Genomic DNA, 23948 nt, shown 5'->3' on the forward strand with positions numbered 1-23948 from the left:
TACTTTCATCTGAGAAGGAGGCGTTGCATGAGGTTTTCATTAACTGGAGTACATTCGCGTTTTTCAATGAGTTACAAAGAGCTCTTGACATCAGCATGGACCATTTGGTCCTTTAAGACAGTACTAGCTCACTAATCTACAATTTAAAAGTACAGGAGTCCCATATGTAAACCTGTGCTCTGCTCCAGGAGTAGGTGTCACCTTCCTGGCGAACAGTATTGACGGCCTTTCTTTTTATCTTGACTACAGTTCACTGATTTTCCAATTAAATGAGTTAAACTTCTTTTACCTGACAGTCTGGAAACATTCCTTCATATTCCTTCCTTTTGAAGGTTAAATAAACATTCAGATGGAGCTTTTAATCACCTGAGTTCAAGGGTGAGGCCTTATGGCTGTTTGTGCGAGTGCGATCTTGCAGTCTTGCTGACTCGGATGCCTGCCGCATGTTTCCCAGTGGAACAGGGTGGATTCAATGGCAAATCCCATTGGCAGCGGCGGTACCAAAGATCCCGCTGCTGGCCAATGGCAAGCCACCTTCTGCTGCCGAGAAACATGACACGGGGCGGGCAGATTGTTTGCAGCATGGTAGCACAAGTTTGATTCCCTGCTGGGTCACTGTCTGTGTGGAGTCTGCATGTTCTCCCCGTGTCTGCGTGGGTTTCCTCCGGGTGCTCCGGTTTCCTCCTGCAGTCCAAAGAAGTGCAGGTTAGGTGGATTGGACATGATAAATTGCCCTTGGTAACCAAAAAAGGTTAGGAGGGGTTATTGGGTTATGGGGATAGGGTGGAAGTGAGGGCTTAAGTGGGCCGGTGCAGATTCGATGGGCCGAACGGCTTCCTTCTGCACTATATGTTCTATGTTTAACTCATGGCCAAGAATCTCTGCCGTCCCCGCTGTGTGCTTCTCGTGATGGGAGTGATGGGGCACCTTTTGCCTGTGGTGGGATCTTCTGGACCTGCCACTGCCAATGGGGTTTCTTATTGGCTGGAATTCTCTGGCTTTTCATACTGTTGGGACCTCCGGCCCAACTAGTGCTGCACCGTCAGCATGAACAGTGATTTCCAGCCATTGAGTTTTCTTTTCCATTGCCACTGTGAAATATTATTGTTAACCTGGTTCTTCTGCAGTACGCGTACATTGTAATATTGCACCATGAACATTCAGAATTGAATGCTTTACTCTGTAATCGTTCCTTCAGCCATCAAAATTGTTCTTTATTGCACATTTGTTGCTCTTCCGTGTTCATATTTTCAGGATGTGATGCCTAAGATATCTTCTAATTGCCCAAGTCATTGTTGTGAGAACAACACCTGTCTTTTTTTTAGGGCCTGACACATATTTCAGTATTTGCCACTGGGCTGAGACTCAGGAGCCCACAGTCCAGTGAAAATGCCCATCGCCATTGAGAGAAGCCAACAGCTGTTGGTAGAGGGAGAGAATGGGCAACATGGTAGCATGGTGGTTAGCATAAATGCTTCACAGCTCCAGGATCCCAGGTTCGATTCCCGGCTGGGTCACTGTCTGTGCGGAGTCTGCACGTCCTCCCCGTGTGTGCGTGGGTTTCCTCCGGGTGCTCCGGTTTCCTCCCACAGTCCAAAGATGTGCGGGTTAGGTGGATTGGCCATGCTAAATTGCCCATAGTGTCCTAAAAAAAGTAAGGTTAAGGGGGGGGTTGTTGGGTTACGGGTATAGGGTGGATAGAAGGTTTGAGTGGGGTGATCATTGCTCGGCACAACATTGAGGGCCGAAGGGCCTGTTCTGTGCTGTACTGTTCTATGTTCTATGTTCTGGAAACAAAACTATTTCTGAACTTCTTGGAAAGTGAAATCAAGAGAAAGAAACAGATCGACAACAGTTAAAGGATAGATAACCTTGTCCCTCCACCTATAGTGTCTTAATTCCCATTCCTACGCACCTCCCTCTAACTCCCCCACACCTCATTATCCATTACAATTTCTCCAGCCCATTCACCTCTCTCCCATTCCCCAGTCCTGTGCATCCTCTTTCCATTTTAGACCTTAAGGTGGATTTTCCACTACCCGATGTGGGTCACATTGCCCTCAAACCAGTCAGAAAATAGCGATCAATAGTCAGAGCGGGGGTTTCATTGCCACTTCCCCTGTTGCAAAGCAATGCACTGAATCGTGTTAAAAGTGATGGGTCCATCAGTTCCCATAATGTGAGAAAACTTCATTAACGCCCTGCACAAAATTTTACTGACCATCCTGTGCCTTGATTACATAGCCTTACCATTCACACTGGATGAATATTGGCACAGCCCCACCATATATTAGCTTTCCTCCATTTACCTCACTGTAGAGAGGTTAGCACACTATCCACATACCCTCCACCAGGCTGAAGCAGAAACAGGGATGTGCAGGGTGGCAATGAGAGGCACAGAGTGTTGTGATTCTGAGCGCGCTGGAGGGAAGGAATAGATACAAGTAAAGTAAATTCTCAGCAGCTTGGCTGAAAGCATTTCATCTCAAAAATGTAAAGGTGATCACTGTGCTTAAGTGAGGTATTTGATAATTCCAGCATTCCGGAGCTTCTTTAAAAACACGTCTTCATGGGTGACGTTGTGCACATTTGACTGAAAAACAAAAGTAATCAGAATGATTAAGTTGGCCACAGCTTCAAATTCCAAGTGACGAATGACAAATGTACAAAGTGTAAGGGCCCTTCCCGTTGATTCACTTTTTTCCCCTCTATTTTTGTTGCTATCACTTTGAGGAGCTCAAAAGTTACAACATAATACATCATGCTGGCCTTCGGACAGCAGAAACCAGACTTTTTGGCACCCGAGAGATTGGTGAGATTCAGTTCGTTTAGTTGGATATTGGCCAATGAATTGGCCGAAAAGCCATATTCTGCCGGCAACAGTCGGTGATTGGGTCCTGCCTGAGTGGAATGATTTTCAGGGAGTCAGGGGAAGTTGGTTGAGTTCTGCGCAGTCAGAGGAAAGAGGCTGTGTAAGTCTCTCTTCCTTGACGTTATCCAGAAGAGCTGTATAGCAGCTGTATTTCTGAAACTGCAGAGACCTGAATGAATCTGCAGTGAAAATCATTACTGATTGAAAGCAGATATTTCCAACTGAAAGCCTAGATTGAAGGAAGAAAAATTACATTGCTGTACACAGAATCGGCATGAATCTACAACGATAACCTCAATTTCAGAGCCTAGATTGAAGAGAAGGAATGTCTGCTTTAGACAACCACTGAAAAAAAGACTTTGATTTCTTTTATTTATTATTTTACCCCTCTTTTCTCCCCTCTGTGTTTGTCTGTCATGTGTGTGTGTTTGTGTGTAGAGTTTAAGTGAGGGAGGTGTCTAGGAATTGGATAATGTTCAATCAGCTTCGTCTGGTCATAAACTGTTGTTTATGCTGCTTATTTAATTATGGTTGTTGTTAGTAATAAACTTAATTGTATTTACATTTACAAACCTGGGGCGAAATTCTCCCCTACCCGGCGGGGTGCACCGCACCTTTAGGGGCTAGGCCCACGCCGGAGTGGTTCCCGCTCCGCCAACTGGCGCCAAAACTGGCGCCAAAGGCGTTTGGCGCTACGCTGGCCGGCGTCTGGGCTGGCCGAAAGGCCTTCACCGGCCGGCGTGAGTCCGCGCATGTGCCGGAGCATCAGCGGCTGCTGACATCACCACCGGCGCAAGCGCGGTGGAGGGGGTCTCTTCCGCCTCCGCCATGGTGGAGGCCGCGGCGGAAGAAAAAGAGTGACCCCACGGCACTGGCCCACCCGCCGATCGGTGGGCCCCGATCGTAGGCCAGGCCATCGTGGGGGAAACCCCCCGGGGTCCGATCGCCCCGCGCCCCCCCCCCCGGATTCCGGGGGCCTGCTCGCGCCGCCAATCCCGCCGGAACAGAGGTGGTTTAAACCATGTTAGCGGGAGAGGCCTGACAGCGGTGGGACTTCAGCCCATCGCGGGCCGAGAATCGCCGCGGGGGGCCTGCCGACCGGCGGGGCGCGATTCCCGCTCCTGCCGATTCCCAGGTGGCGGAGAATTCCGGCCACGGCGGGGGCGGGATTTACGTCGGCACCGGGCGATTCCCTGACCCTGCGGGGAGTCGGAGAATTCTGCCCCTGGTGACTGTAGTTATTGGGCAGCTAAGGGCAGCACGGTAGCATGGTGGTTAGCATAAATGCTTCACAGCTCCAGGGTCCCAGGTTCGATTCCCGGCTGGGTCACTGTCTGTGCGGAGTCTACACGTCCTCCCCGTGTGTGCGTGGGTTTCCTCCGGGTGCTCCGGTTTCCTCCCACAGTCCAAAGATGTGCGGGTTAGGTGGATTGGCCATGCTAAATTGCCCGTAGTGTCCTAAAAAGTAAGGTTAAAGGGGGGGTTGTTGGGTTACGGGTATAGGGTGGATACGTGGGTTTGAGTAGGGTGATCATTGCTCGGCACAACATCGAGGGCCGAAGGGCCTGTTCTGTGCTGTACTGTTCTATGTTCTATGTTCTATGTTCTAAGGGCCAAGGACATGGGTGTTTTTCAAAGAACTATTTGTTAATTTCAATTGTGTTGCGACACTGGGTCAAGTTAGGCTGGAATTGACCATGTACTAGCCCAGGGGGGTTGTAACAAAAACCTAAACAGAAACCAAGAAAACTAGGATCTAGGTACCATCAGGAATCAGAGGAATAAAATGTTATCCCCTTGGCTGAGAAAACAAAGCAGCTGTGATATTCCAAAACTTTAAAAATCGCCGGTTAGCCCCCAACTGGAGTATTATCATTTTAGGTACCACATTTTCAGAAGGGTGTGAAGGCCTTAAAGAGGCTGAAAAGGAGGTTTGACAAAGAACCTCAGGAGTGAGGAATTTCAGCCATGTGGAGAGACTGGAGAAGGCGGCTTTGTTCTACATTGGAGTAGAGATTGTCGTTCCCTGGGTTACTACTGCTGGCAATGAGGTGGTGATGTTAACAGTGACATTAGCGGGCAGCACGGTGGCACAGTGGGTTAGCACTGCTGCCTCATGGCGCCGAGGTCCCAGGTTCGATCCCGGCTCTGGGTCGCTGTTTGTGTTGTGTTTCCACATTCTCCCCGTGTTTGCGTGGGTTTCGCCCCTAGAACCCAAAGATGTGCATGGTAGGTGGATTGAACACGCTAAATTGCCCCTTAATTGAAAAAAAAAGAATTGGGTACTCTAAATTTATAACAAAAACAGTGACATTAGCAATCATGTACCAGAGGCTCTGTTAGAAAAATGGAATAAGCTACACACAAGAGTGATGTCTTTACCCAATCGCTTATCATTTATATCGGGTGGGATCCTCTGGTCTCCCCGTGGTGTGTTTACCGACTGCGTGAGGCAGCTCGTCATTGGCCGATGGCAGGATCTTCTGGTCTCTCTGCTGCCAATGGGATTTTCCATTGAACCCAACCCCCCCCCCCCCCCCCCCCACTAGGAATCCCATGGCGGGAGTGTGTCGTTGGTGAGGTCGAAAGATCCCACCGGCATGAACAGCTGGAAAATTCGACCACAGTGTAAATAAAGCTGTTTTGAAGAAACTTTTCTGAGTCTATCTGGAGTAGGGTGAAAGCTTCCCAATATAGATCAGAACATAAGTTAAACCAGAAAGAAGAGGGGACATTGAATAGAGGTGTTCAAAATTACCAGGGATGTTAATAGTCAAGGAGGAGAAATTGTTCCCATTGGTCAGTGGATTGTTGACCAAATGAACATAATTGTCTAAAGATTCAAAGTGGAGATGAGAGGAATTTTTCTTTCACGGTGAGTTGTTATGTTCAGATTTGCTTTGGTTCAAAATGTGGTGAAAGCACCTTCAAAAAGGGACTATTCAATATTTCAAAAATAAATTGGATAGGTCATAGAAATGGAAACACTTGCAGAGAGACAGCCGCAAAGAGTATCTCAACTGGTCTAATTTGGGAGCTGTTTTACAGATGTGCTACAGGCATGATGGGCTGAATGACCTCATCCGGTGCTGCAAGATTCTGTAAAGCTGGGTGTAAGTGAGTACGTACTCTCCTGTGAAGAGTTTGCCCCATTTTCTGACTACCCCTGTGAACCAGACTCGAACCTTAATCTGCTTTTAATCTAACTGGACTGACAACAGCAACATTCTGAAACTGCTATTAGATCAGGCACAGAGCATGCAGTCAGTTGAAAGAAGAGGGTTATGTGGGACACTTAGATTAAAGTTTCCTGCAATGGAAACATTTCAGTGGCATCCTTGCTGAGGCACCAGACTAATTCAATGAACTGTTAGTTCCAAAAGTTGGTATCAACACAACCCCGTTATCCACCTGACTCAGGAAACCCCTCCAGCACATACATTCTCTCTCTAATCCATCTCTCCCTCTCCTTCCTCTCTCCCCTTCCTATTAGAAGGGGGTACGCTTGACCTCGTGGTGACCAGGCAATTAGCGAATTCACTATCGATCGCCTCCTGCAACGTACAGTCGTACGCCCCGACCGCACGGCGCCCTCATGGACATCGTGGACCACACCAGCGGCTGCCCACAGCCAACCCCAAGCCTGCGCAGCGAGGCAGCCAGCCAACCCCGGGGGGCCCAAGTGCTATTTCTGCAGGCAGACAAAGCACCCCCGACAACGCTGCCCGGCGCGGAGCGCAACCTGCAAGGCCTGCGGAAAGAAGGGACATTTTGCTGCCATGTGCCAGGCCCTGTCGATCGCCGCTGTACCCAGGCACATTGTTCCTGCACCCACCACGTACGGCCCCGTGGGCGCCGCCATTTTCATCCTCACAGACCACGTGTGGCCCGTGGGCATCGCCATCTTCCTCCCAACAGAACACGTGCGGCCCGTGGGCGCCGCCATCTTCCTCCCAGCAGACGACGTGCGGCCCGTGGGTGCCGCCACCTTTAACGACGCCCGCCATGTGCGCCCCATGGGCGCCACCATCTTTGGCGTCACCTTGGACGGCACCTCAGGACCCCTACCAACACTAACCGCAAATTGCCTCCATCACGCTCGACCAGTCCTGGCCGCACAACCTCGCAACCGCGTCGATGACGGTAAAGGTCGATGGGCACAAGACATCCTGCCTTCTTGACTCCAGGAGCACGGAAAGCTTCATCCACCCCTATACGGTAAGGCGCTGCTCCCTCGCGGCACACCCTGATGTGTTGGGTAAGCTGGGTCTGCGAGGACTGCATTTACTGCAGTGGTGAGAGAGACAGGCTTCCAACACTTGAAGAAATGCAACTCGATTTTATTGAACTCTTAACTATCATACATGCTTTAACTGTGGGTTGACACTATGCTGACTTGACTGGAGACCTGAGGCTAACCTGACCAGACTATCTTACTACCACATGGTGTATTTTCTCGTTGCTGCACACGAGCTCTGACTGACTCAGAGGCTGGATCCCGAGAGAGCGGGAAAACTAGTGCCCTCTGGCTTTATAGTGGTCATGTCCTGTCTGGTGATTGGCTGCTGTGTTGTGTGTGTTCACTGGTCATCCTGTGTGTCAATCACTGCCTGTCTGTGCACCATCATATACCTGTGTGTATATTATGACACACCCCATTAACCAGAGAATCTCCCTGGCTTCCGGATCCCATTCCGTTGTAATCTGGGGGTACTGCATCGTCACCCTCACCGTCAAGGGCGTAGAATTCAGCAACTTCCGACTCTACGTCCTTCCCAACCTCTGTGCTGCCCTGTTACTTGGCCTAGACTTCCAGTGCAACCCCTACAGCCTAACTCTATAATTTGGCGGACCCCTACTACCCCTCACCGTCTGCAGGCTCACGACCCTTCAGGTCGACCCACCTTCCCTGTTTGCAAATCTCACCCCGGATTGCAAACCCGTCGCCTTCAGGAGCAGACGGTACAGTGTCCAGGACAGGACCTTCATCAGGTCGGAGGTCCAGCGGCTTCTGCGGGAAGGTATTATTGAGGCCAGCAACACCCCCTGGAGAGCCTAAGTGGTAGTGGTAAAGACTGGGGAGAAACAGAAGATGGTTATTGACTACAGTCAGACCATCAATTGGTACACACAGCTCGATGCGTGCCCCCTCCCACGCATATCTGATATGGTCAATCAGATTGCACAGTACTGGGTCTTTTCGACCGTGGACCTGAAATCTGCCGACCACGAGCTCCCCATCCGCAAGGCGGACCGCCAATACACTGCGTTCGAAGCAGATGGCCGCCTTTACCATTTCCTTCGGGTCCCCTTAGGCGTCACTAACGGGGTCTCAGTCTTTCAACGTGAGATGGACCGAATGGTTGACTGGTGTGGGCTGCGGGCCACCTTTCCGTACCTAGATAACACCACCAGCTGCGGCCACGACGCTAACCTTTTCAAATTTCTGCAAGCCGCCAAACACCTGAACCTCACGTATAACAAGGAGAAGTGAGTGTTCAGCACCAACCACTTAGCCCGACCCCGACTGCAACAGCCCCCTCATGGAACTCCCACTCCCCCACTCCCCCAAGGCCCTGAAACGATGCCTGGGGTTTTTCTCCTATTATGCCCAGTCAGTCCCTAACTATGCGGACAAGGGTCGCCCACTCATTCAGCCCACAGTTTTCCCCCTGATGGCTGAGGCCCGTCAGGCCTTCAACCACATCAAGGCCGACATCGCCAAGGCCATGATGCACGCGGTCGACGAGACCCTCCCTTTTCAGGTCGAGAGCGATGCATCGGGCGTCACTCTGGCCGCCACCCTCAACCAGGCAGGCAGACCCGTGGCATTATTTTCCCACACCCGCACTTCTACCGGCCAGACCGAGCGCACCTGGTGAAGCCTCCCGCCCCTTTGAAAGGCTTAGTATGGACTTCAATGGGCCCCTTCCCTCCTCCAACCGAAACATGTACTTCCTGAACGTGGTCGATGAATACTCCAGATTCCGCTTCGCCATCCCATGCCCCTATATGACGTCTGCCACAGTCATCAAAGCCCTCAATAGCATCTTCACCCTGTTCGGTTTCCCCGCTTACCTCTACACCGACCGGGGACCCTCCTTTATGAGTGACAAGCTGCATCAGTTCCTGCTCAGCAAGGGCATTGCCTCGAGCAGGATGACCAGCTACAACCCCCGGGGAAACGGGCAGGTGGAGAAGGAGAATGCGACGGTCTTGAAGGCCGTCCTGCTGGCCCTACGGTCTAAAAATCTCCCGGTCTCCCGCTGGCAGGAAAGTCCTCCACGATGTGCTCCACTCCATCCTATCACTACTTTGCACTGCGACTAATGAAACCCCCCCATGCACACCTCCTTGCCTTCCCTAGGATGTCCACCTCCGGGGTTTCACTCCCAACGTGGCTGGCAGCTCCAGGACCCATCCTCCTCCGAAAGCACGTGCAGCCCCACAAGGCGAACCCGTTGGTCTAGAGGGTACAGCTGCTGCATGCAAACCCGCAGTAGGCATACGTGGCGCACCCTGACGGCCGCCAAGACACAGTCTCCCTCAGGGACCTGGCGCCAGCTGGTTCCCCACCCCCCCTCTCCAATTGCCCCGGCGCCACCAATCCTCCCCCCAGCGCACTTCACCCCAGCCCCCGCTCCAGGATAATCCGTCCTCCCATTGGTTCCACCCGGGGATGAAGATGAGGACTACACGCTCACAGGTGATCAAGCCGGCGCCTGCATCATCACCGGGACTGCGGCACTCACAACGGAGGATCAAGGCACCAGACCGGCTAAATTTGTGAATGTTCACCAAACTGTACACTTTAAAAATGCTCATGTACCATGTAAATAGTTTTTCCACCTCCCCCGCTGCATTCCTTTTTAACAGGGGGTGAATTAGTCACCACTGTTTGTATAATGTGTATATGAGAGGTAATACGGTAAGGCTCCTGTACTATGGGTACGGGGGTAGATCCCTACCTGCTGGCTCCGCCCAGTAGGCAGAGTATTAATGTGTGCGCTCACCGAGCTGCAGCCATTTCGGTAGCAGCTACAGGAGGCAACACATCTCTGCTTAATAAAGCCTCGATTACTCTCTACTCTCCTCTCGTCGTAATTGATAGTGCATCAAGAGCTCTCTCCGAGAAACACAGTACAGGCTTCCTGGCTGCCACCCCCAACTGGGTCTGGAACAAGTGTTCTGGATTGCCGGGAAGGCGTTCAAAAGGAACTGCCAGTAATTGCAGTAATCCAGGGGCGAGTGAATCAGCGGGAAGCCACCAAGAGCACTGCATGATTCATGTGAAGAAAAAAATGTTCTTCTTAAGAGGCTTAAGGTTCCATGAGATTTCGCATCAGCGATGTGGGAATAACATTGCTTTCTTTCACTGGCCATTTTTTGGTAAGCTTCAGCCAACATCTTTTAGTAATGTCATGGGTTTGGCTTCCACAAAGCCCCTGATAACAGGCAGCTGTACTTTCACACTATCTCCCTTTCTCTGTTGTGTGACACGCAATTCAACGCTCGTCCAGGCCCAGAACAGAACACACAGTCTGCCTGAGCCGAACAAGGATAATAGCACGGATTCACAAAACTAAAAGAAAAACCCCAAACTAATTCTCTCAAACTGGGGGAGGTTGCTGCCTTCTATCATAACGAGGACGAACTGACCCTACCAACCCTAACCTTCTCTACTCTCTCCCTGCTTTGGCTCTGCTCATCCTGACAAATGATAAAAACACTCCTCAATTCCTGGAATTGGGCTTTGACGATCTTTATTGCAGGGTTGAGATGTTCAGCCAGAACAACACCTTTGTTGGCAGCCATCATCTGTCAATGCAGCCAGCACCGTCAGGGCACGAGCCCACTCGGTAGCAACTGCACTACTAGGGCCCCAACCCGGCATACTCCAGCCGCCACAAACAAATACACATTTAAACGTTCTATCTCGGCTTTATCACCAGCCAAACACTTTTTGGGACATAGCGCAAGCCATGTAACCCAAGAAAGGATAAAGAAGAAATGTGAACTAGGATGAAAAGATAGATTAAAAGATGAGCAGACCCAGAGTTTGTGAAAATCAGCCGCTCCCATACTCACATCACGTACCCGCTGCTCTTGACTTTCAAAATGCCAGAGGTCAATAATTCCAGGTCATTCGCATGACTTTTCTTACGGCATGCATTTCAGATTTCTTCTCCTGATTACTTTATAATTGCAAACATTAAAATCCATTTCAGTGAAGTAAGTTCCCTCTGTTTTTTGCTCAACACATTGTGCATAGATTTTATGTACAATTGGCTCCAACACCGAATTTACTTCATGTTTAATAGCTGCTTAATGATCATATTACTACCAATCACAGTCTCGGGAAGTAATAAATTTAAGTCTGAAAGAAACTCAGAATAAATGAAGCTGAGGTAACATTCCCTCGTTTTCAATTCTAATCTTCTCTCCACCTCTAGTTCAAATATAAGGTAAGGCAGTGGGACTGGATGATTTTATCACGGACATGATCAGCCATGATCGTGATGAATGTCGGAGCAAGCTCGAAGGGACAAAGGGTCTCCTCCTGCTCCTATCTTCTATGTATCTACGTATCTATGATACAATGTGCCAAAAGGCTTCCCTTTGAGCTTTCTCATTCTATGATGCTGGGTTATTTCGTTCACTATCCTGCATCAACATTGTTCATCAAAAGTTCATCCAAAGTTGCCCATATCCTGTTCTGCACCATCGACCAGTCACTAGGAATTCGGATTACGTAGGGCAGCATGGTGGTGCACTGGTTAGCACTGCTGTCTCAGGACGCTGAGGACCCGGGTTCAATCGCGGCCCTGGGTCGCCGTCCATTGGAGTTTGCACATTCTCACCAAGTCCGCATGGGTCTCACCCCTACAACCTAAAGATGTGCAGGGCAGGTGGAGTGACCACGCTAAATTGCCAAAAAAAAAAACAATTCTGGTCTTCCTGATCTACTCTACCTCCTGGAACTCCAGTGCCTCAAATTTAAAATTTATGTCCTCGTGCCTCTGCGGAATATTCCTTCGCTAACCTTGTAATGTCCTCCAGCCTATAACCACTCCTGTCCAAAGGCTCTGTTCAGCTTGTCCATGTCCCATTGTTTTCCCAGCCAATAGACATTCACCAGCAGCTTCCCAGAATCCACACTCTGGATCTCGCTCTCAATGTCCTTCTATTTTTGCACCTCCTTCTCTTCCTTTAACAACCCTGCTTAAAACTCCTGCCTTAGACCCAGGTTTTGTCAGCTCCTTCTAATCTTCCCTCAGCACCGTTTTTTCTTCCTGTGTCTGTGAATCGCCTCAGGCCATTTTTCTCCACTCAAGATCTGTGATTTCTGAGCGGGTTCACCAACAAGTGAAATGGTGCCAGCAGCTACAAATGGATGCTTACACCACTTTGCTGGAGGATCCATCTTCCTGAAGATGGGAATTGCTGCATTAGAGTCCATGTATGGGGAACATCACCAATACAAATATAACTGCTACACAGTTAGGAATCTCTGTGTGTCCTTCACATGTTTTATGTCTGTTGTTTTCTTAAATTCACAACTTTCCTGCACAGAAATGGACTTGCATTTCAATAATATCTTTCATGAGCTCACAACAAAAAACAAAGAAAAGTATAGCACAGAATCAGGTCCTTCAGCCCTCCAAGCCTGCGCCAACCATGCTGCCCGTCTAAACTAAAATCTTCTACACTTCCGGGGTCCGTATCCCTCTCTTCCCATTCTATTCATGTATTTGTCAAGATGCCCCTTAAATGTCACTACCGTCCCTGCTTCCACCACCTCCTCTGTCAGTGAGTTCCAGGCACCCACTACTCACAGCTCAATGTGCTGCACATCCCACTACTTGGAATGTTGTAATGTAAAAGACTTTGAGAAGATTCTTTGCCCTCCCCGCGGTGTGTTTCACAGCGGCAGAAGGGGGCCTGCCATTGGCCGGCAGTACCATCTTCTGGTTCCGCTGCTGTCAATGTGATTTCCCATTGAATCCATCCCACGCTGCCGGGAAACCCGGTGTGAACAGCCGGATGACCACAACAATTACACCCAAATTGATACACAGCAAGCTCCCACAAACAACAATCTGAGAGTGCCCATGTCATTTGATTTTTCAGTTATGTTGTTTGAAGGATAAATATTGTCCAGGAGACTGGCAGAACCCACACATTTCCGACTCAGGGTTGAAGAGCTACCCATTGAACTTCCAGAGATAGCAATTCTCCCAACAACTGGATTGAGGCTGCCACTTTTGAAGCCCCCCCCTTTCAGCAATGGCCTGGGTGTTTCAAAACTATTCAGCTGGCTGAAAGAACAATTTAAAAAGCGAGGTTGAGCTGAGACCAGTTTAGAAAGTCTGGGCCGGGATTCTCTGTTCCGAATTCGACCGTTACCGTTGGCAGCGAGGACGGAGAACATGGCGCCGGCGTGAATGGATGGAGAATCCAAATGTCTTGGACAAAAGAAGTATCCGCATTTTTGACTTTCTTGATCAACTTTTTCACAGAAATGAGGTGGATTATTAAAGCAATGCGCAGAACAAAGAACAAAGAACAAAGAAAATTACAGCACAGGAACAGGCCCTTCGGCCTCCCAGCCTGCGCCGATCCAGGTCCTTTATCTAAACCTGTCTCCTATTTTCCAAGGTCTACTTCCCTCTGTTGCCGCCCGTTCATATACCTGTCTAGATGCATCTTAAATGATGCTATCATGCCCGCCTCTACCACCTCCGCTGGTAAAGCGTTCCAGGCACCCACCACCCTCTGCGTAAAAAACTTTCCACTTACATCGTGTTTTCCGGGTCCTTAAGGGGGAGGGGGAGCAGCCCCAAGTCGTAGTCCACATTGGCACTAACGACATAGGTAGGAAAGGGGACAAGGATGTCAGGCAGGCCTTTAGGGAGCGAGGATGGAAGCTCAGAGCGAGAACAAACAGAGTTGTTATCTCTGGGTTGTTGCCCGTGCCACGTGATAGTGAGATGAGGAATAGGGAGAGGGAGCAATTAAACACGTGGCTACAGGGATGGTGCAGGCAGGAGGGATTCAGATTTCTGGATAACTGGGGCTCTTTCTGGAGAAGGTGGGACCTCTATAGACAGGATGGTCTACATCTGAACCTGAGGGGCACCAATATCCTGGGGGGGAGATTTGTTAGTGCTCTTTGGGGGGGTTTAAACTAATTCAGCAGGGGCATGGGAACCTGGATTGTAGTTTTGGGGTAAGGGAGATTGAGAGTATAGAGGTCAGGAGCACAGATTTGACTTCGCAGGAGGGTGCCAGTGTTCAGGTAGGTGGTTTGAAGTGTGTCTACTTCAATGCCAGGAGTATACGAAATAAGGTAGGGGAACTGGCAGCATGGGTTGGTACCTGGGACTTCGATGTTGTGGCCATTTCGGAGACATGGATAGAGCAGGGACAGGAATGGTTGTTGCAGGTTCCGGGGTTTAGGTGTTTTAGTAAGCTCAGAGAAGGGGGCAAAAGAGGGGGAGGTGTGGCGCTGCTAGTCAAGGACAGTATTACGGTGGCGGAAAGGATGCTAGATGGGGACTCTTCTTCCGAGGTAGTATGGGCTGAGGTTAGAAACAGGAAAGGAGAGGTCACCCTGTTGGGAGTTTTCTATAGGCCACCTAATAGTTCTAGGGATGTAGAGGAAAGGATGGCGAAGATGATTCTGGAAAAGAGCGAAAGTAACAGGGTAGTTGTTATGGGAGACTTTAACTTTCCAAATATTGACTGGAAAAGATATAGTTCGAGTACATTAGATGGGTCGTTCTTTGTACAATGTGTGCAGGAGGGTTTCCTGACACAATATGTTGACAGGCCAACAAGAGGCGAGGCCACATTGGATTTGGTTTTGGGTAATGAACCAGGCCAGGTGTTAGATCTGGAGGTAGGTGAGCACTTTGGAAACAGTGACCACAATTCGGTGACCTTTACGTTAGTGATGGAAAGGGATAAGTATACCCCGCAGGGCAAGAGTTATAGCTGGGGGAAGGGCAATTATGATGCCATTAGACATGACTTAGGATGTGTTGGTTGGAGAAGTAGGCTGCAAGGGTTGGGCACACTGGATATGTGGAGCTTGTTCAAGGAACAGCTATTGCATGTTCTTGATAAGTACGTACCAGTCAGGCAGGGAGGAAGGGGTCGAGCGAGGGAACCGTGGTTTACCAAAGAAGTGGAATCTCTTGTTAAGAGGAAGAAGGAGGCCTATGTGAAGATGAGGCGTGAAGTTTCATTTGGGGCGCTTGATAGTTACAAGGAAGAGTAGAAGGATCTAAAGAGAGAGCTGAGACGAGCAAGGAGGGGACATGAGAAGTCTTTGGCAGGTAGGATCAAGGAAAACCCAAAAGCTTTCTATAGGTATGTCAGGAATAAAAGAATGACTAGGGTAAGAGTAGGGCCAGTCAAGGACAGTGGTGGGAAGTTGTGTGTGGAGGCTGAGGAGATAAGCGAGATACTAAATGAATACTTTTCGTCAGTATTCACTCAAGAAAAAGATAATATTGTGGAGGAGAATGCTGAAACCCAGGCTATTAGAATAGATGGCATTGAGGTGCGTAGGGAAGAAGTGTTGGCAATTCTGGACAAGGTGAAAATAGATAAGTCCCCGGGGCCTGATGGGATTTATCCTAGGATTCTCTGGGAAGCCAGGGAAGAGATTTCTGAGCCTTTGGCTTTGATTTTTAGGTCATCATTGGCGACAGGAATAGTGCCAGAGGACTGGAGGATAGCAAATGTGGTCCCTTTGTTCAAGAAGGGGAGTAGAGATAACCCCGGTAACTATAGGCCGGTGAGCCTAACGTCTGTGGTGGGTAAGGTCTTGGAGAGGATTATAAAAGATACAATTTATAATCATCTAAATAGGAATAATATGATTAGGGATAGTCAGCATGGTTTTGTGAAGGGTAGGTCATGCCTCACAAACCTTATCGAGTTCTTTGTGAAGGTGACTGAACAGGTAGACGAGGGTAGAGCAGTTGATGTGGTGTATAGGGATTTCAGTAAAGTGTTTGATAAGGTTCCCCATGGTCGGCTATTGCAGAAAATACGGAGGCTGGGGATTGAGGGTGATTTAGAGATGTCGATCAGAAATTGGCTAGTTGAAAGAAGACAGAGAGTGGTAGTTGATGGGAAATGTTCAGAATGGAGTTCAGTTACGAGTGGCGTACCACAAGGATCTGTTCTGGGGCCGTTGCTGTTTGTCATTTTTATAAATGACCTAGAGGAGGGCGCAGAAGGATGGGTGAGTAAATTTGCAGACGACACTAAAGTCGGTGAGTTGTAGACAGTGCGGAAGGACGTTGCAGGTTACAGAGGGACATAGATAAGCTGCAGAGCTGGGCTGAGAGGTGGCAAATGGAGTTTAATGTGGAGAAGTGTGAGGTGATTCACTTTGGAAAGAGTAACAGGAATGCAGAATATTTGGCTAATGGTAAAATTCTTGGTAGTGTGGATGAGCAGAGGGATCTCGGCGTCCATGTACATAGATCCCTGAAAGTTGCCACCCAGGTTGATAGGGTTGTGAAGAAGGCCTATGGTGTGTTGGCCTTTATTGGTAGAGGGATTGAGTTCCGGAGCCATGAGGTCATGTTGCAGTTGTACAAAACTCTAGTACGGCCGCATTTGGAGTACTGCGTACTGTTCTGGTCGCCTCATTATAGGAAGGACGTGGAAGCTTTGGAACGGGTGCAGAGGAGATTTACCAGGATGTTGCCTGGTATGGAGGGAAAATCTTATGAGGAAAGGCTGATGGACTTGAGGTTGTTTTCGTTAGAGAGAAGAAGGTTAAGAGGTGACTTAATAGAGGCATACAAAATGACCAGAGGGTTAGATAGGGTGGACAGCGAGTGCCTTCTCCCGCGGATGGAGGTGGCTAGCACGAGGGGACATAGCCTTAAATTGAGGGGTAATAGATATAGGACAGAGGTCAGAGGTGGGTTTTTTACGCAAAGAGTGGTGAGGCCGTGGAATGCCCTACCTGCAACAGTAGTGAACTCGCCAACATTGAGGGCATTTAAAAGTTTATTGGATAAGCATATGGATGATAAAGGCATAGTGTAGGTTAGATGGCCTTTAGTTTTTTTTCCATGTCGGTGCAACATCGAGGGCCGAAGTGCCTGTACTGCGCTGTATCGTTCTATGTTCTATGTTCTATCTCCCTTAAACTTTCCCTCTCTCACCTTGAAATCGTGACCCCTTGTAACTGACACCCCAACTCTTGGAAAAAGCTTGTTGCTATCCACCCTGTCCATACCTCTCATAATTTTGTATACCTCAATCAGGTCCCCCCTCAACCTCCGTCTTTCCAACGAAAACAATCCTAATCTACTCAACCTTTCTTCATATCTACTCAACCTTTCTTCAACCGACAGTAATTCCTCGATCTCCCAGCAGAATCTGAGAGTAAGATTGACAGTATTCCCAGAGAATGTAAATGCTTGCTGATGCCGTTTCTCCAGCGTGTCTGTCAGCCGACCGTTAAAGCATTGGTGAGGTGGCTGCCAATGTTTTGACGAGGAGATCCAACACCACGTCAGCTCAGCCTTCTACAAACTACAGCAGTGAGTTGGATTTAAACTCGTATGGCAGGGTGTGGGAATCAGAATGTGAGCTTAGAAGGTGTAATAACTGAAGGGGAAATAGAGAACCAAAATAAAAGAACAACAACATCACCCTCAGGCAGAGCAAAAAGGTGACCAAGTGGGAAAAGGGAGGTCAATGCAGGATTGCGCGCAGTATACGGAACAAATTAGGCCAGTGAGTTTAACTTCGGTAATAGGGAAGATGCTGGAATCTATCATCAAGGAAGAAATTGCGAGGCATCTGGATAGAAATTGTCCCATTGGGCAGACGCAGCATGGGTTCGTAAAAGGCAGGTCGTGCCTAACTAATTTAGTGGAATTTTTTGAGGACATTACCAGTGTAGTAGATAACGGGGAGCCGATGGATGTGGTATATCTGGATTTCCAGAAAGCCTTTGACAAGGTGCCACACAAAAGGTTGCTGCATAAGATAAAGATGCATGGCATTAAGGGTAAAGTAGCAGCATGGATAGAGGATTGGTTAATTAATAGAAAGCAAAGAGTTGGGATAAATGGGTGTTTCTCTGGTTGGCAATCAGTAGCTAGTGGTGTCCCTCAGGGATCCGTGTTGGGCCCACAATTGTTCACAATTTACATTGATGATTTGGAGTTGGGGACCAAGGGCAATGTGTCCAAGTTTGCAGATGACACTAAGATGAGTGGTAAAGCGAAAAGTGCAGAGGATACTGGAAGTCTGCAGAGGGATTTGGATAGGTTAAGTGAATGGGCTCAGGTCTGGCAGATGGAATACAATGTTGACAAATGTGAGGTTATCCATTTTGGTAGGAATAACAGCAAACGGGATTATTATTTAAACGATAAAATATTAAAGCATGCCGCTGTTCAGAGAGACTTGGGTGTGCTAGTGCATGAGTCACAGAAGGTTGGTTTACAAGTGCAACAGGTGATTAAGAAGGCAAATGGAATTTTGTCCTTCATTGCTAGAGGGATGGAGTTTAAGACTAGGGAGGTTATGTTGCAATTGTATAAGGTGTTAGTGCGGCCACACCTGGAGTATTGTGTTCAGTTTTGGTCTCCTTACTTGAGAAAGGACGTACTGGCGCTGGAGGGTGTGCAGAGGAGATTCACTAGGTTAATCCCAGAGCTGAAGGGGTTGGATTATGAGGAGAGGTTGAGTAGACTGGGACTGTACTCGTTGGAATTTAGAAGGATGAGGGGGGATCTTATAGAAACATTTAAAATTATGAAGGGAATAGATAGGATAGATGCGGGCAGGTTGTTTCCACTGGCGGGTGACAGCAGAACTAGGGGGCATAGCCTCAAAATAAGGGGAAGTAGATTTAGAACTGAGTTTAGGAGGAACTTCTTCACCCAAAGGGTTGTGAATCTATGGAATTCCTTGCCCAGTGAAGCAGTTGAGGCTCCTTCATTACATGTTTTTAAGGTAAAGATACATAGTTTTTTGAAGAATAAAGGGATTAAGGGTTATGGTGTTCGGGCCGGAAAGTGGAGCTGAGTCCACAAAAGATCAGCCATGATCTCATTGAATGGCGGAGCAGGCTCGAGGGGCCAGATGGCCTACTCCTGCTCCTAGTTCTTATGTTCTTATGTTCTAAATGAATGAGCTTGTTGCGCACATTGAAATTAGCCGGTATGATGTAGTGGGCATCACAGAGACTTGGCTGCAAGGGGGTCAGGGCTGGTATCTAAATATACATGGATATGTGTCCTGTCGAAAGAACAGGCAGATGGGCAAAGACGGCGGGGTTGCATTGTTAGTAAGGAATGAAGTTAAATCAATAGCAAGGAGCGATATCGGATCAGAAGGCATAGAATCTCTGTGGGTAGAGTTGAGGAATCGCAAAGGTAAAAAGACCCTGATGGGAGTTATGTACCGGCCGCCTAGCGGTCGTCAGGATATGGGGCAGAATAAATCAGGAGACAGAAAATGCATGTAAAAAAGGCAATATCACAATAATCATGGGGGACTTCAATATGCAGGTGGACTGGGAAATTCAGGTTGGTAGTGGATCCCAAGAAAAGGAATTATGGAATGTCTAGGAGGTGTTTTTTTGGAGCAGCTTGTGACAGAGCCTATGAGGGAACAGGCAATTTTGGATTTGGTGATGTGTAATGAGGCAGACTTGATTAGGGAACTTAAGGTGAAGGAACCCCTAGGGAGCAGTGACGACAATATGATAGAATTTATCCTGCAGTTTGAGAGGGAGAAGCTGCAATCAGATGTAACGGTACTACAATTAAATAAGGGTAACTACAAAGACATGAGGGAGGAACTGACCAGAGTTGATTGGAAAGGAAGCCGAGCAGGGAAGACAGTGGAACAGCAATGGTAGTTGTTTTTGGGCGTTATTCAGGAGGCACAACAGAAATTCATCCCAAGGAGGAGGAAACATGCTAAGGGGAGGACAAGGCATCCATGGCTGATGAGGGAAGACAAGGACAGCATAAAAGCTAAAGAAAAAGCATACAAAGTGGCGAAGGTTAGTGGAAAGCCGAGGATTGGGTAGACTTTAAAAGTGAGCAGAGGACAACTAAAAAAGCCATAAGGGGGAGAAGGTGAAGTATGAGTGCAAGCTAGCTAGTAATATAAAGGAAGATAGGAAGAGTTTTTTTCAATATATAAAAGGTAAGAGAAAGGCAAAAATAGACATTGGACCACTGGAAAATGTGGTTGGAGAAATATTAACAGGACACAAAGAAATGGCAAACGTACTGAATAGTTACTTTGCATCAGTCTTCACAGAGGAAGACACCAGTGGGATGCCAGAGCTCCAGCTGAACCAGGGGGCAGAGGTGAGTGCAGTGACCATCACTACGGAGAAGGCTCTAGGGAAATTGAAAGGTCTGAGGTAAATAAATCATCTGGACCAGGTGGATTACACCCCAGGGTTCCAAAAGAGATAGCTCAGGAGATTGTGGAGGTATTGGTGATGATCTTTCAGGAATTACTGTAGTAGGAAGGGTCCCAGAGGCTGGAAAGTGTTTAAGAAGGGAGGGATGCAGAAGATGGTAAATTATAGGCCGGTTAGCCTGACTTCGGTCATTGGTAAGATTTTAGAGCCCATTATTAAAGATGAGATCACGGAGTGCATGGAAGTGCATGATAAAAAGGGACTGAGTATGCACGTCTTCAAATAACAAAGAACAAAGAAAAGTACAGCACAGGAACAGGCCCTTCGGCCCTCCAAGCCTGCGCCGACCATGCTGCCCGTCTAAATTAAAATATTACAATTACGGATTCCTTATCCCTCTATTCTCATCCCAGGGGAGGTCAAATCTGACAAATCTGATAGAGTTCTTTGGCGAAGTAACAAGGAAATTAGACAAAGTTGAACCAGTGGACGTGATTTATTTTGATTTCCAGAAGGCCTTTGACAAGGTGCCGCATAGGAGACTGTTAAATAAGTTAAGAGCCCAGGGTGTTAAGGGTAAGATCCTCTCATGGATAGAGGTGTTTTGGGCCCCGTATCGAAGGAAGGATGTGCTGACCTTGAAAGGGTCCAGAGGAGGTTCACAAGAATGATCTCTGGAATGAACAGCTTATCGTATGCGGAACCGTTGAGGACTCTGGGTCTGTACCCGTTGCAGTTTAGAAGGATGAGGTGGGATCTTATTGAAACTTACAGGACACTGCAAGGCCTGGGTAGAGTGGACGTGGAGAGGATGTTTCCACTTGTGGGCAAAACTAGAAGCAGAGGACACAATCTCAGACTAAAGGGATGATCCTTTGAAACAGAGATGAGGAATTTCTTCAGTCAGGGGATGGTGAATCTGTGGAACTCTTTGCTGCAGAAGGCTGTGGAGGCCAAATCACTGAGTGTCTATAAGACAGAGCTAGATAGGTTCTTGATCAATAAGGGGATCAAGGATTATGGGGAGAAGACAGGAGAATGGGGATGAGAAAAATATCAGCCATGCTTGAATGGCGAAGCAGACTCGATGGGGAGAGTGGCGTAATTCTGCTCCTATGTCTTATGGTCTTATGCAGTGTTTGAGAACAAAGATCTGCACAAGTCAGCAAATTCTTAGTGTATAGAGCAGTATTCATCACCACACTCCTGTACTGCAGTGAGATCTGGACTGTGTATCAGCGAAACATGAGTATGCTGGAGAAATTCTATAAGCTGCACCCTCTAGATCCAGTGGATCTAGGAGAGGGGCAGCTATCTACATGACCTGTGCGGCTCTGTTCAGTGAAATCACTGGAGGAATCCGTATGGGTTGTTTCCAGGGGGCTGTTTACCCCTGGGAAATCTACATAGTCAAAGGGACAAACGTTAATGTCGTTCTTAAGCCACATCCACAAACATTCAAGCAATATTCCTGCTAAATCAATTTTGATGGACTAAAAAAACCTTCTCCCCACCAGATCCTGTACTCTCAACTCTCAAATGACCAACATTCCAGGGAGGTCACAGTAAATGCTTCAAAGAGGCTCCAAAGGTTTCTTTGAAATAAGGCAGTATTGACCTCAACAACTGGGAGGAGCTTGCTGCTTATTATTCAGAATGGTGAAAACTTGTCCATCAAGCTGAATCACGCTTTATGTTACAGCATCTTAATGATAAGGCAGGAGGAGACTAGGGGAGTGAAGAAGGGAAGAAAATCCTGCATTCCGGATCGCACTACCTCATGGAAACTCCTGCCCCATTTGGCAAATATAAACTCCAGGTGGAATGCAGATCCAAACATGGGGGCAATGAGATGAAAAGTGGTTCATGTGATAACCAGAAATTGTTACTCCCAGACACAAAAAATTAATCAATTATTCATTGTTGGGGTATTTGGGAATCCTTTGATCTTGGTTATCCTGTGAGATGGACACAGGAAGAGGATCTTTTTAAGAATGGAACACAGATAGCACAAAGGCAGATACACATTTGGAAATAGAGGGAGAAAATTTTGTTTGCTCAGTGTCCCTTTGACTATGTAGATTTCCCAGGGGTAAACAGCACCCTGGAAAAAACCCATGCGGATTCCTCCAGCGATTTCACTGAACAAAGCCGCACAGGTCATGTAGATAGCGGCCCCTCCCCTAGATCCAGGAAGGGTAGCAATAAATGTCTGCCAAAGTCAAAGGGTCCATAGTGAGAGTGGTTCCATCCCAGGATTTACAGCAGGATATAAAGAGATTCCTTAAATTCAGCCACATCATCCAGTGAAGTTCGTCACATACCTTTTACTGTTGCATCATTTTGTGGTGGTATGTTGTACAGACTGAATTCAATAACCATGTATATTTCAATACACTAGAATAAAGCAACTTCACATAAAAGCAAAGTTCATCTCATCCATTGTTAATCTCTCGAATACCTGGATATTCAGGAGTTTCAGTACTTTTGCCCTGAGGTCTCTGCGTCACTCAACAAGATCAAATGCAGGGCAAGACATCACCCACAAAAGTAAAATGTTCAGACAACTGTAGAACATGGAACCAACCAGGGGATCATTTCCATCTGATACTTACAGACATCTGCCTCATTTGTAGCCGATCAAAATAATGAATCAATCCATCCTTTTGATTCAGTGGGTAACCAAATCCAGCAAGGTGAACTTCATCGCAATAGTTCAGACCCAGCGTGATGGCTAAAAACCCTGTGGTTGGGTGGGATCGTCTCTGTGGATGTGAAAGAAAATAAATTAGCATATGTAACAAAGCGAAAGACTTTAGCACAGGGGTGGGCAAACTATGGCCCGCGGGCCGCATGCGGCCCGCCAAAGGTCTTTATGCGGCCCACCAAGTCATTAAAAAAAAAAGAAATAAAAAAAAAATGTTTAAAAAAAAATTTTTTTATTATTTTTTTTAAGGTTAATGGGGGGGGCTGTTGGGTTACTTACTGGTATAGGGTGGATACGTTGTATTGAGTAGGGTGATCATTGCTCGGCACAACATCGAGGGCCGAAGGGCCTGTTCTGTGTTGTACTGTTCTATGTCCTATATGAGGCGCCCAGAATCATAACCGGGTGAAGTAATTATTTTACTTAATATACTATGCGGCCCTTTAAAATTGTGAATTTCTGAATGTGGCCCTTGCACGGAAAAGTTTGCCCACCCCTGCTTTAGCAGGATATGAATATGGCATGGGGAAGAGTGCATAAGAGAGATGGATGGAACAGAGAGGGCCAAAAAGGAAAATAATAAAATGGGTTAAAGTCCGCTGAATGGCGCTTTTAGCAAGGTGTTTCTCTGTGCAGTTTGCTTGGCCTCAAGGAGATTCTCTCCACCCAGGTCGCACTAAGAGGGCTCCTCACAAATTGGGGCATCATTTTGATGCCATTACACCTGATTAACCATTGTGTGGACCAGGACTAAACGGTGCACTGACACAGTCTCCCAGAGTTGGTGCCCGGGAGCCAGGTGAATCTGGTGAATATGTTTAAATGAGCCATATGTTGAGGGCAAGTGAGGCAAGGTCCAGATCGCGAGGTCTCATGAGATTCCGTTTCGAGCATTGCAAATCTCGGGAGAAGCGTCTCACGAGATTCAATAGCCTCAT

The 23948-nt window shown here is 47.8% G+C and overlaps 1 protein-coding gene across 4 annotated transcripts in view; it reads right to left on the reverse strand.

The window, feature by feature from the left end:
* Positions 1-1688: 1688 nt before the first annotated feature.
* The window catches only part of LOC119954558 (CMP-N-acetylneuraminate-beta-galactosamide-alpha-2,3-sialyltransferase 4-like), a 131759-nt gene continuing 109499 nt past the window's right edge, over positions 1689-23948 (reverse strand). For 3 of the 4 annotated variants that reach the window (XM_038779894.1, XM_038779893.1, XM_038779891.1), the window contains exons 11-12: positions 22919-23068; positions 1689-2593 (exon numbers count right to left, since the gene is read on the reverse strand). In XM_038779894.1, the coding sequence (XP_038635822.1) occupies positions 2513-2593; positions 22919-23068 (231 nt within the window). In that variant the 3' untranslated portion in view covers positions 1689-2512. The remainder of the gene's footprint in view (positions 2594-22918; positions 23069-23948) is intronic. The other variant, XM_038779895.1, reaches the window with a different exon arrangement.

The sequence above is a fragment of the Scyliorhinus canicula genome, chromosome 19, assembly GCF_902713615.1.
Source record: "Scyliorhinus canicula chromosome 19, sScyCan1.1, whole genome shotgun sequence".
Classification (NCBI taxonomy): Eukaryota; Metazoa; Chordata; class Chondrichthyes; order Carcharhiniformes; family Scyliorhinidae; genus Scyliorhinus; species Scyliorhinus canicula.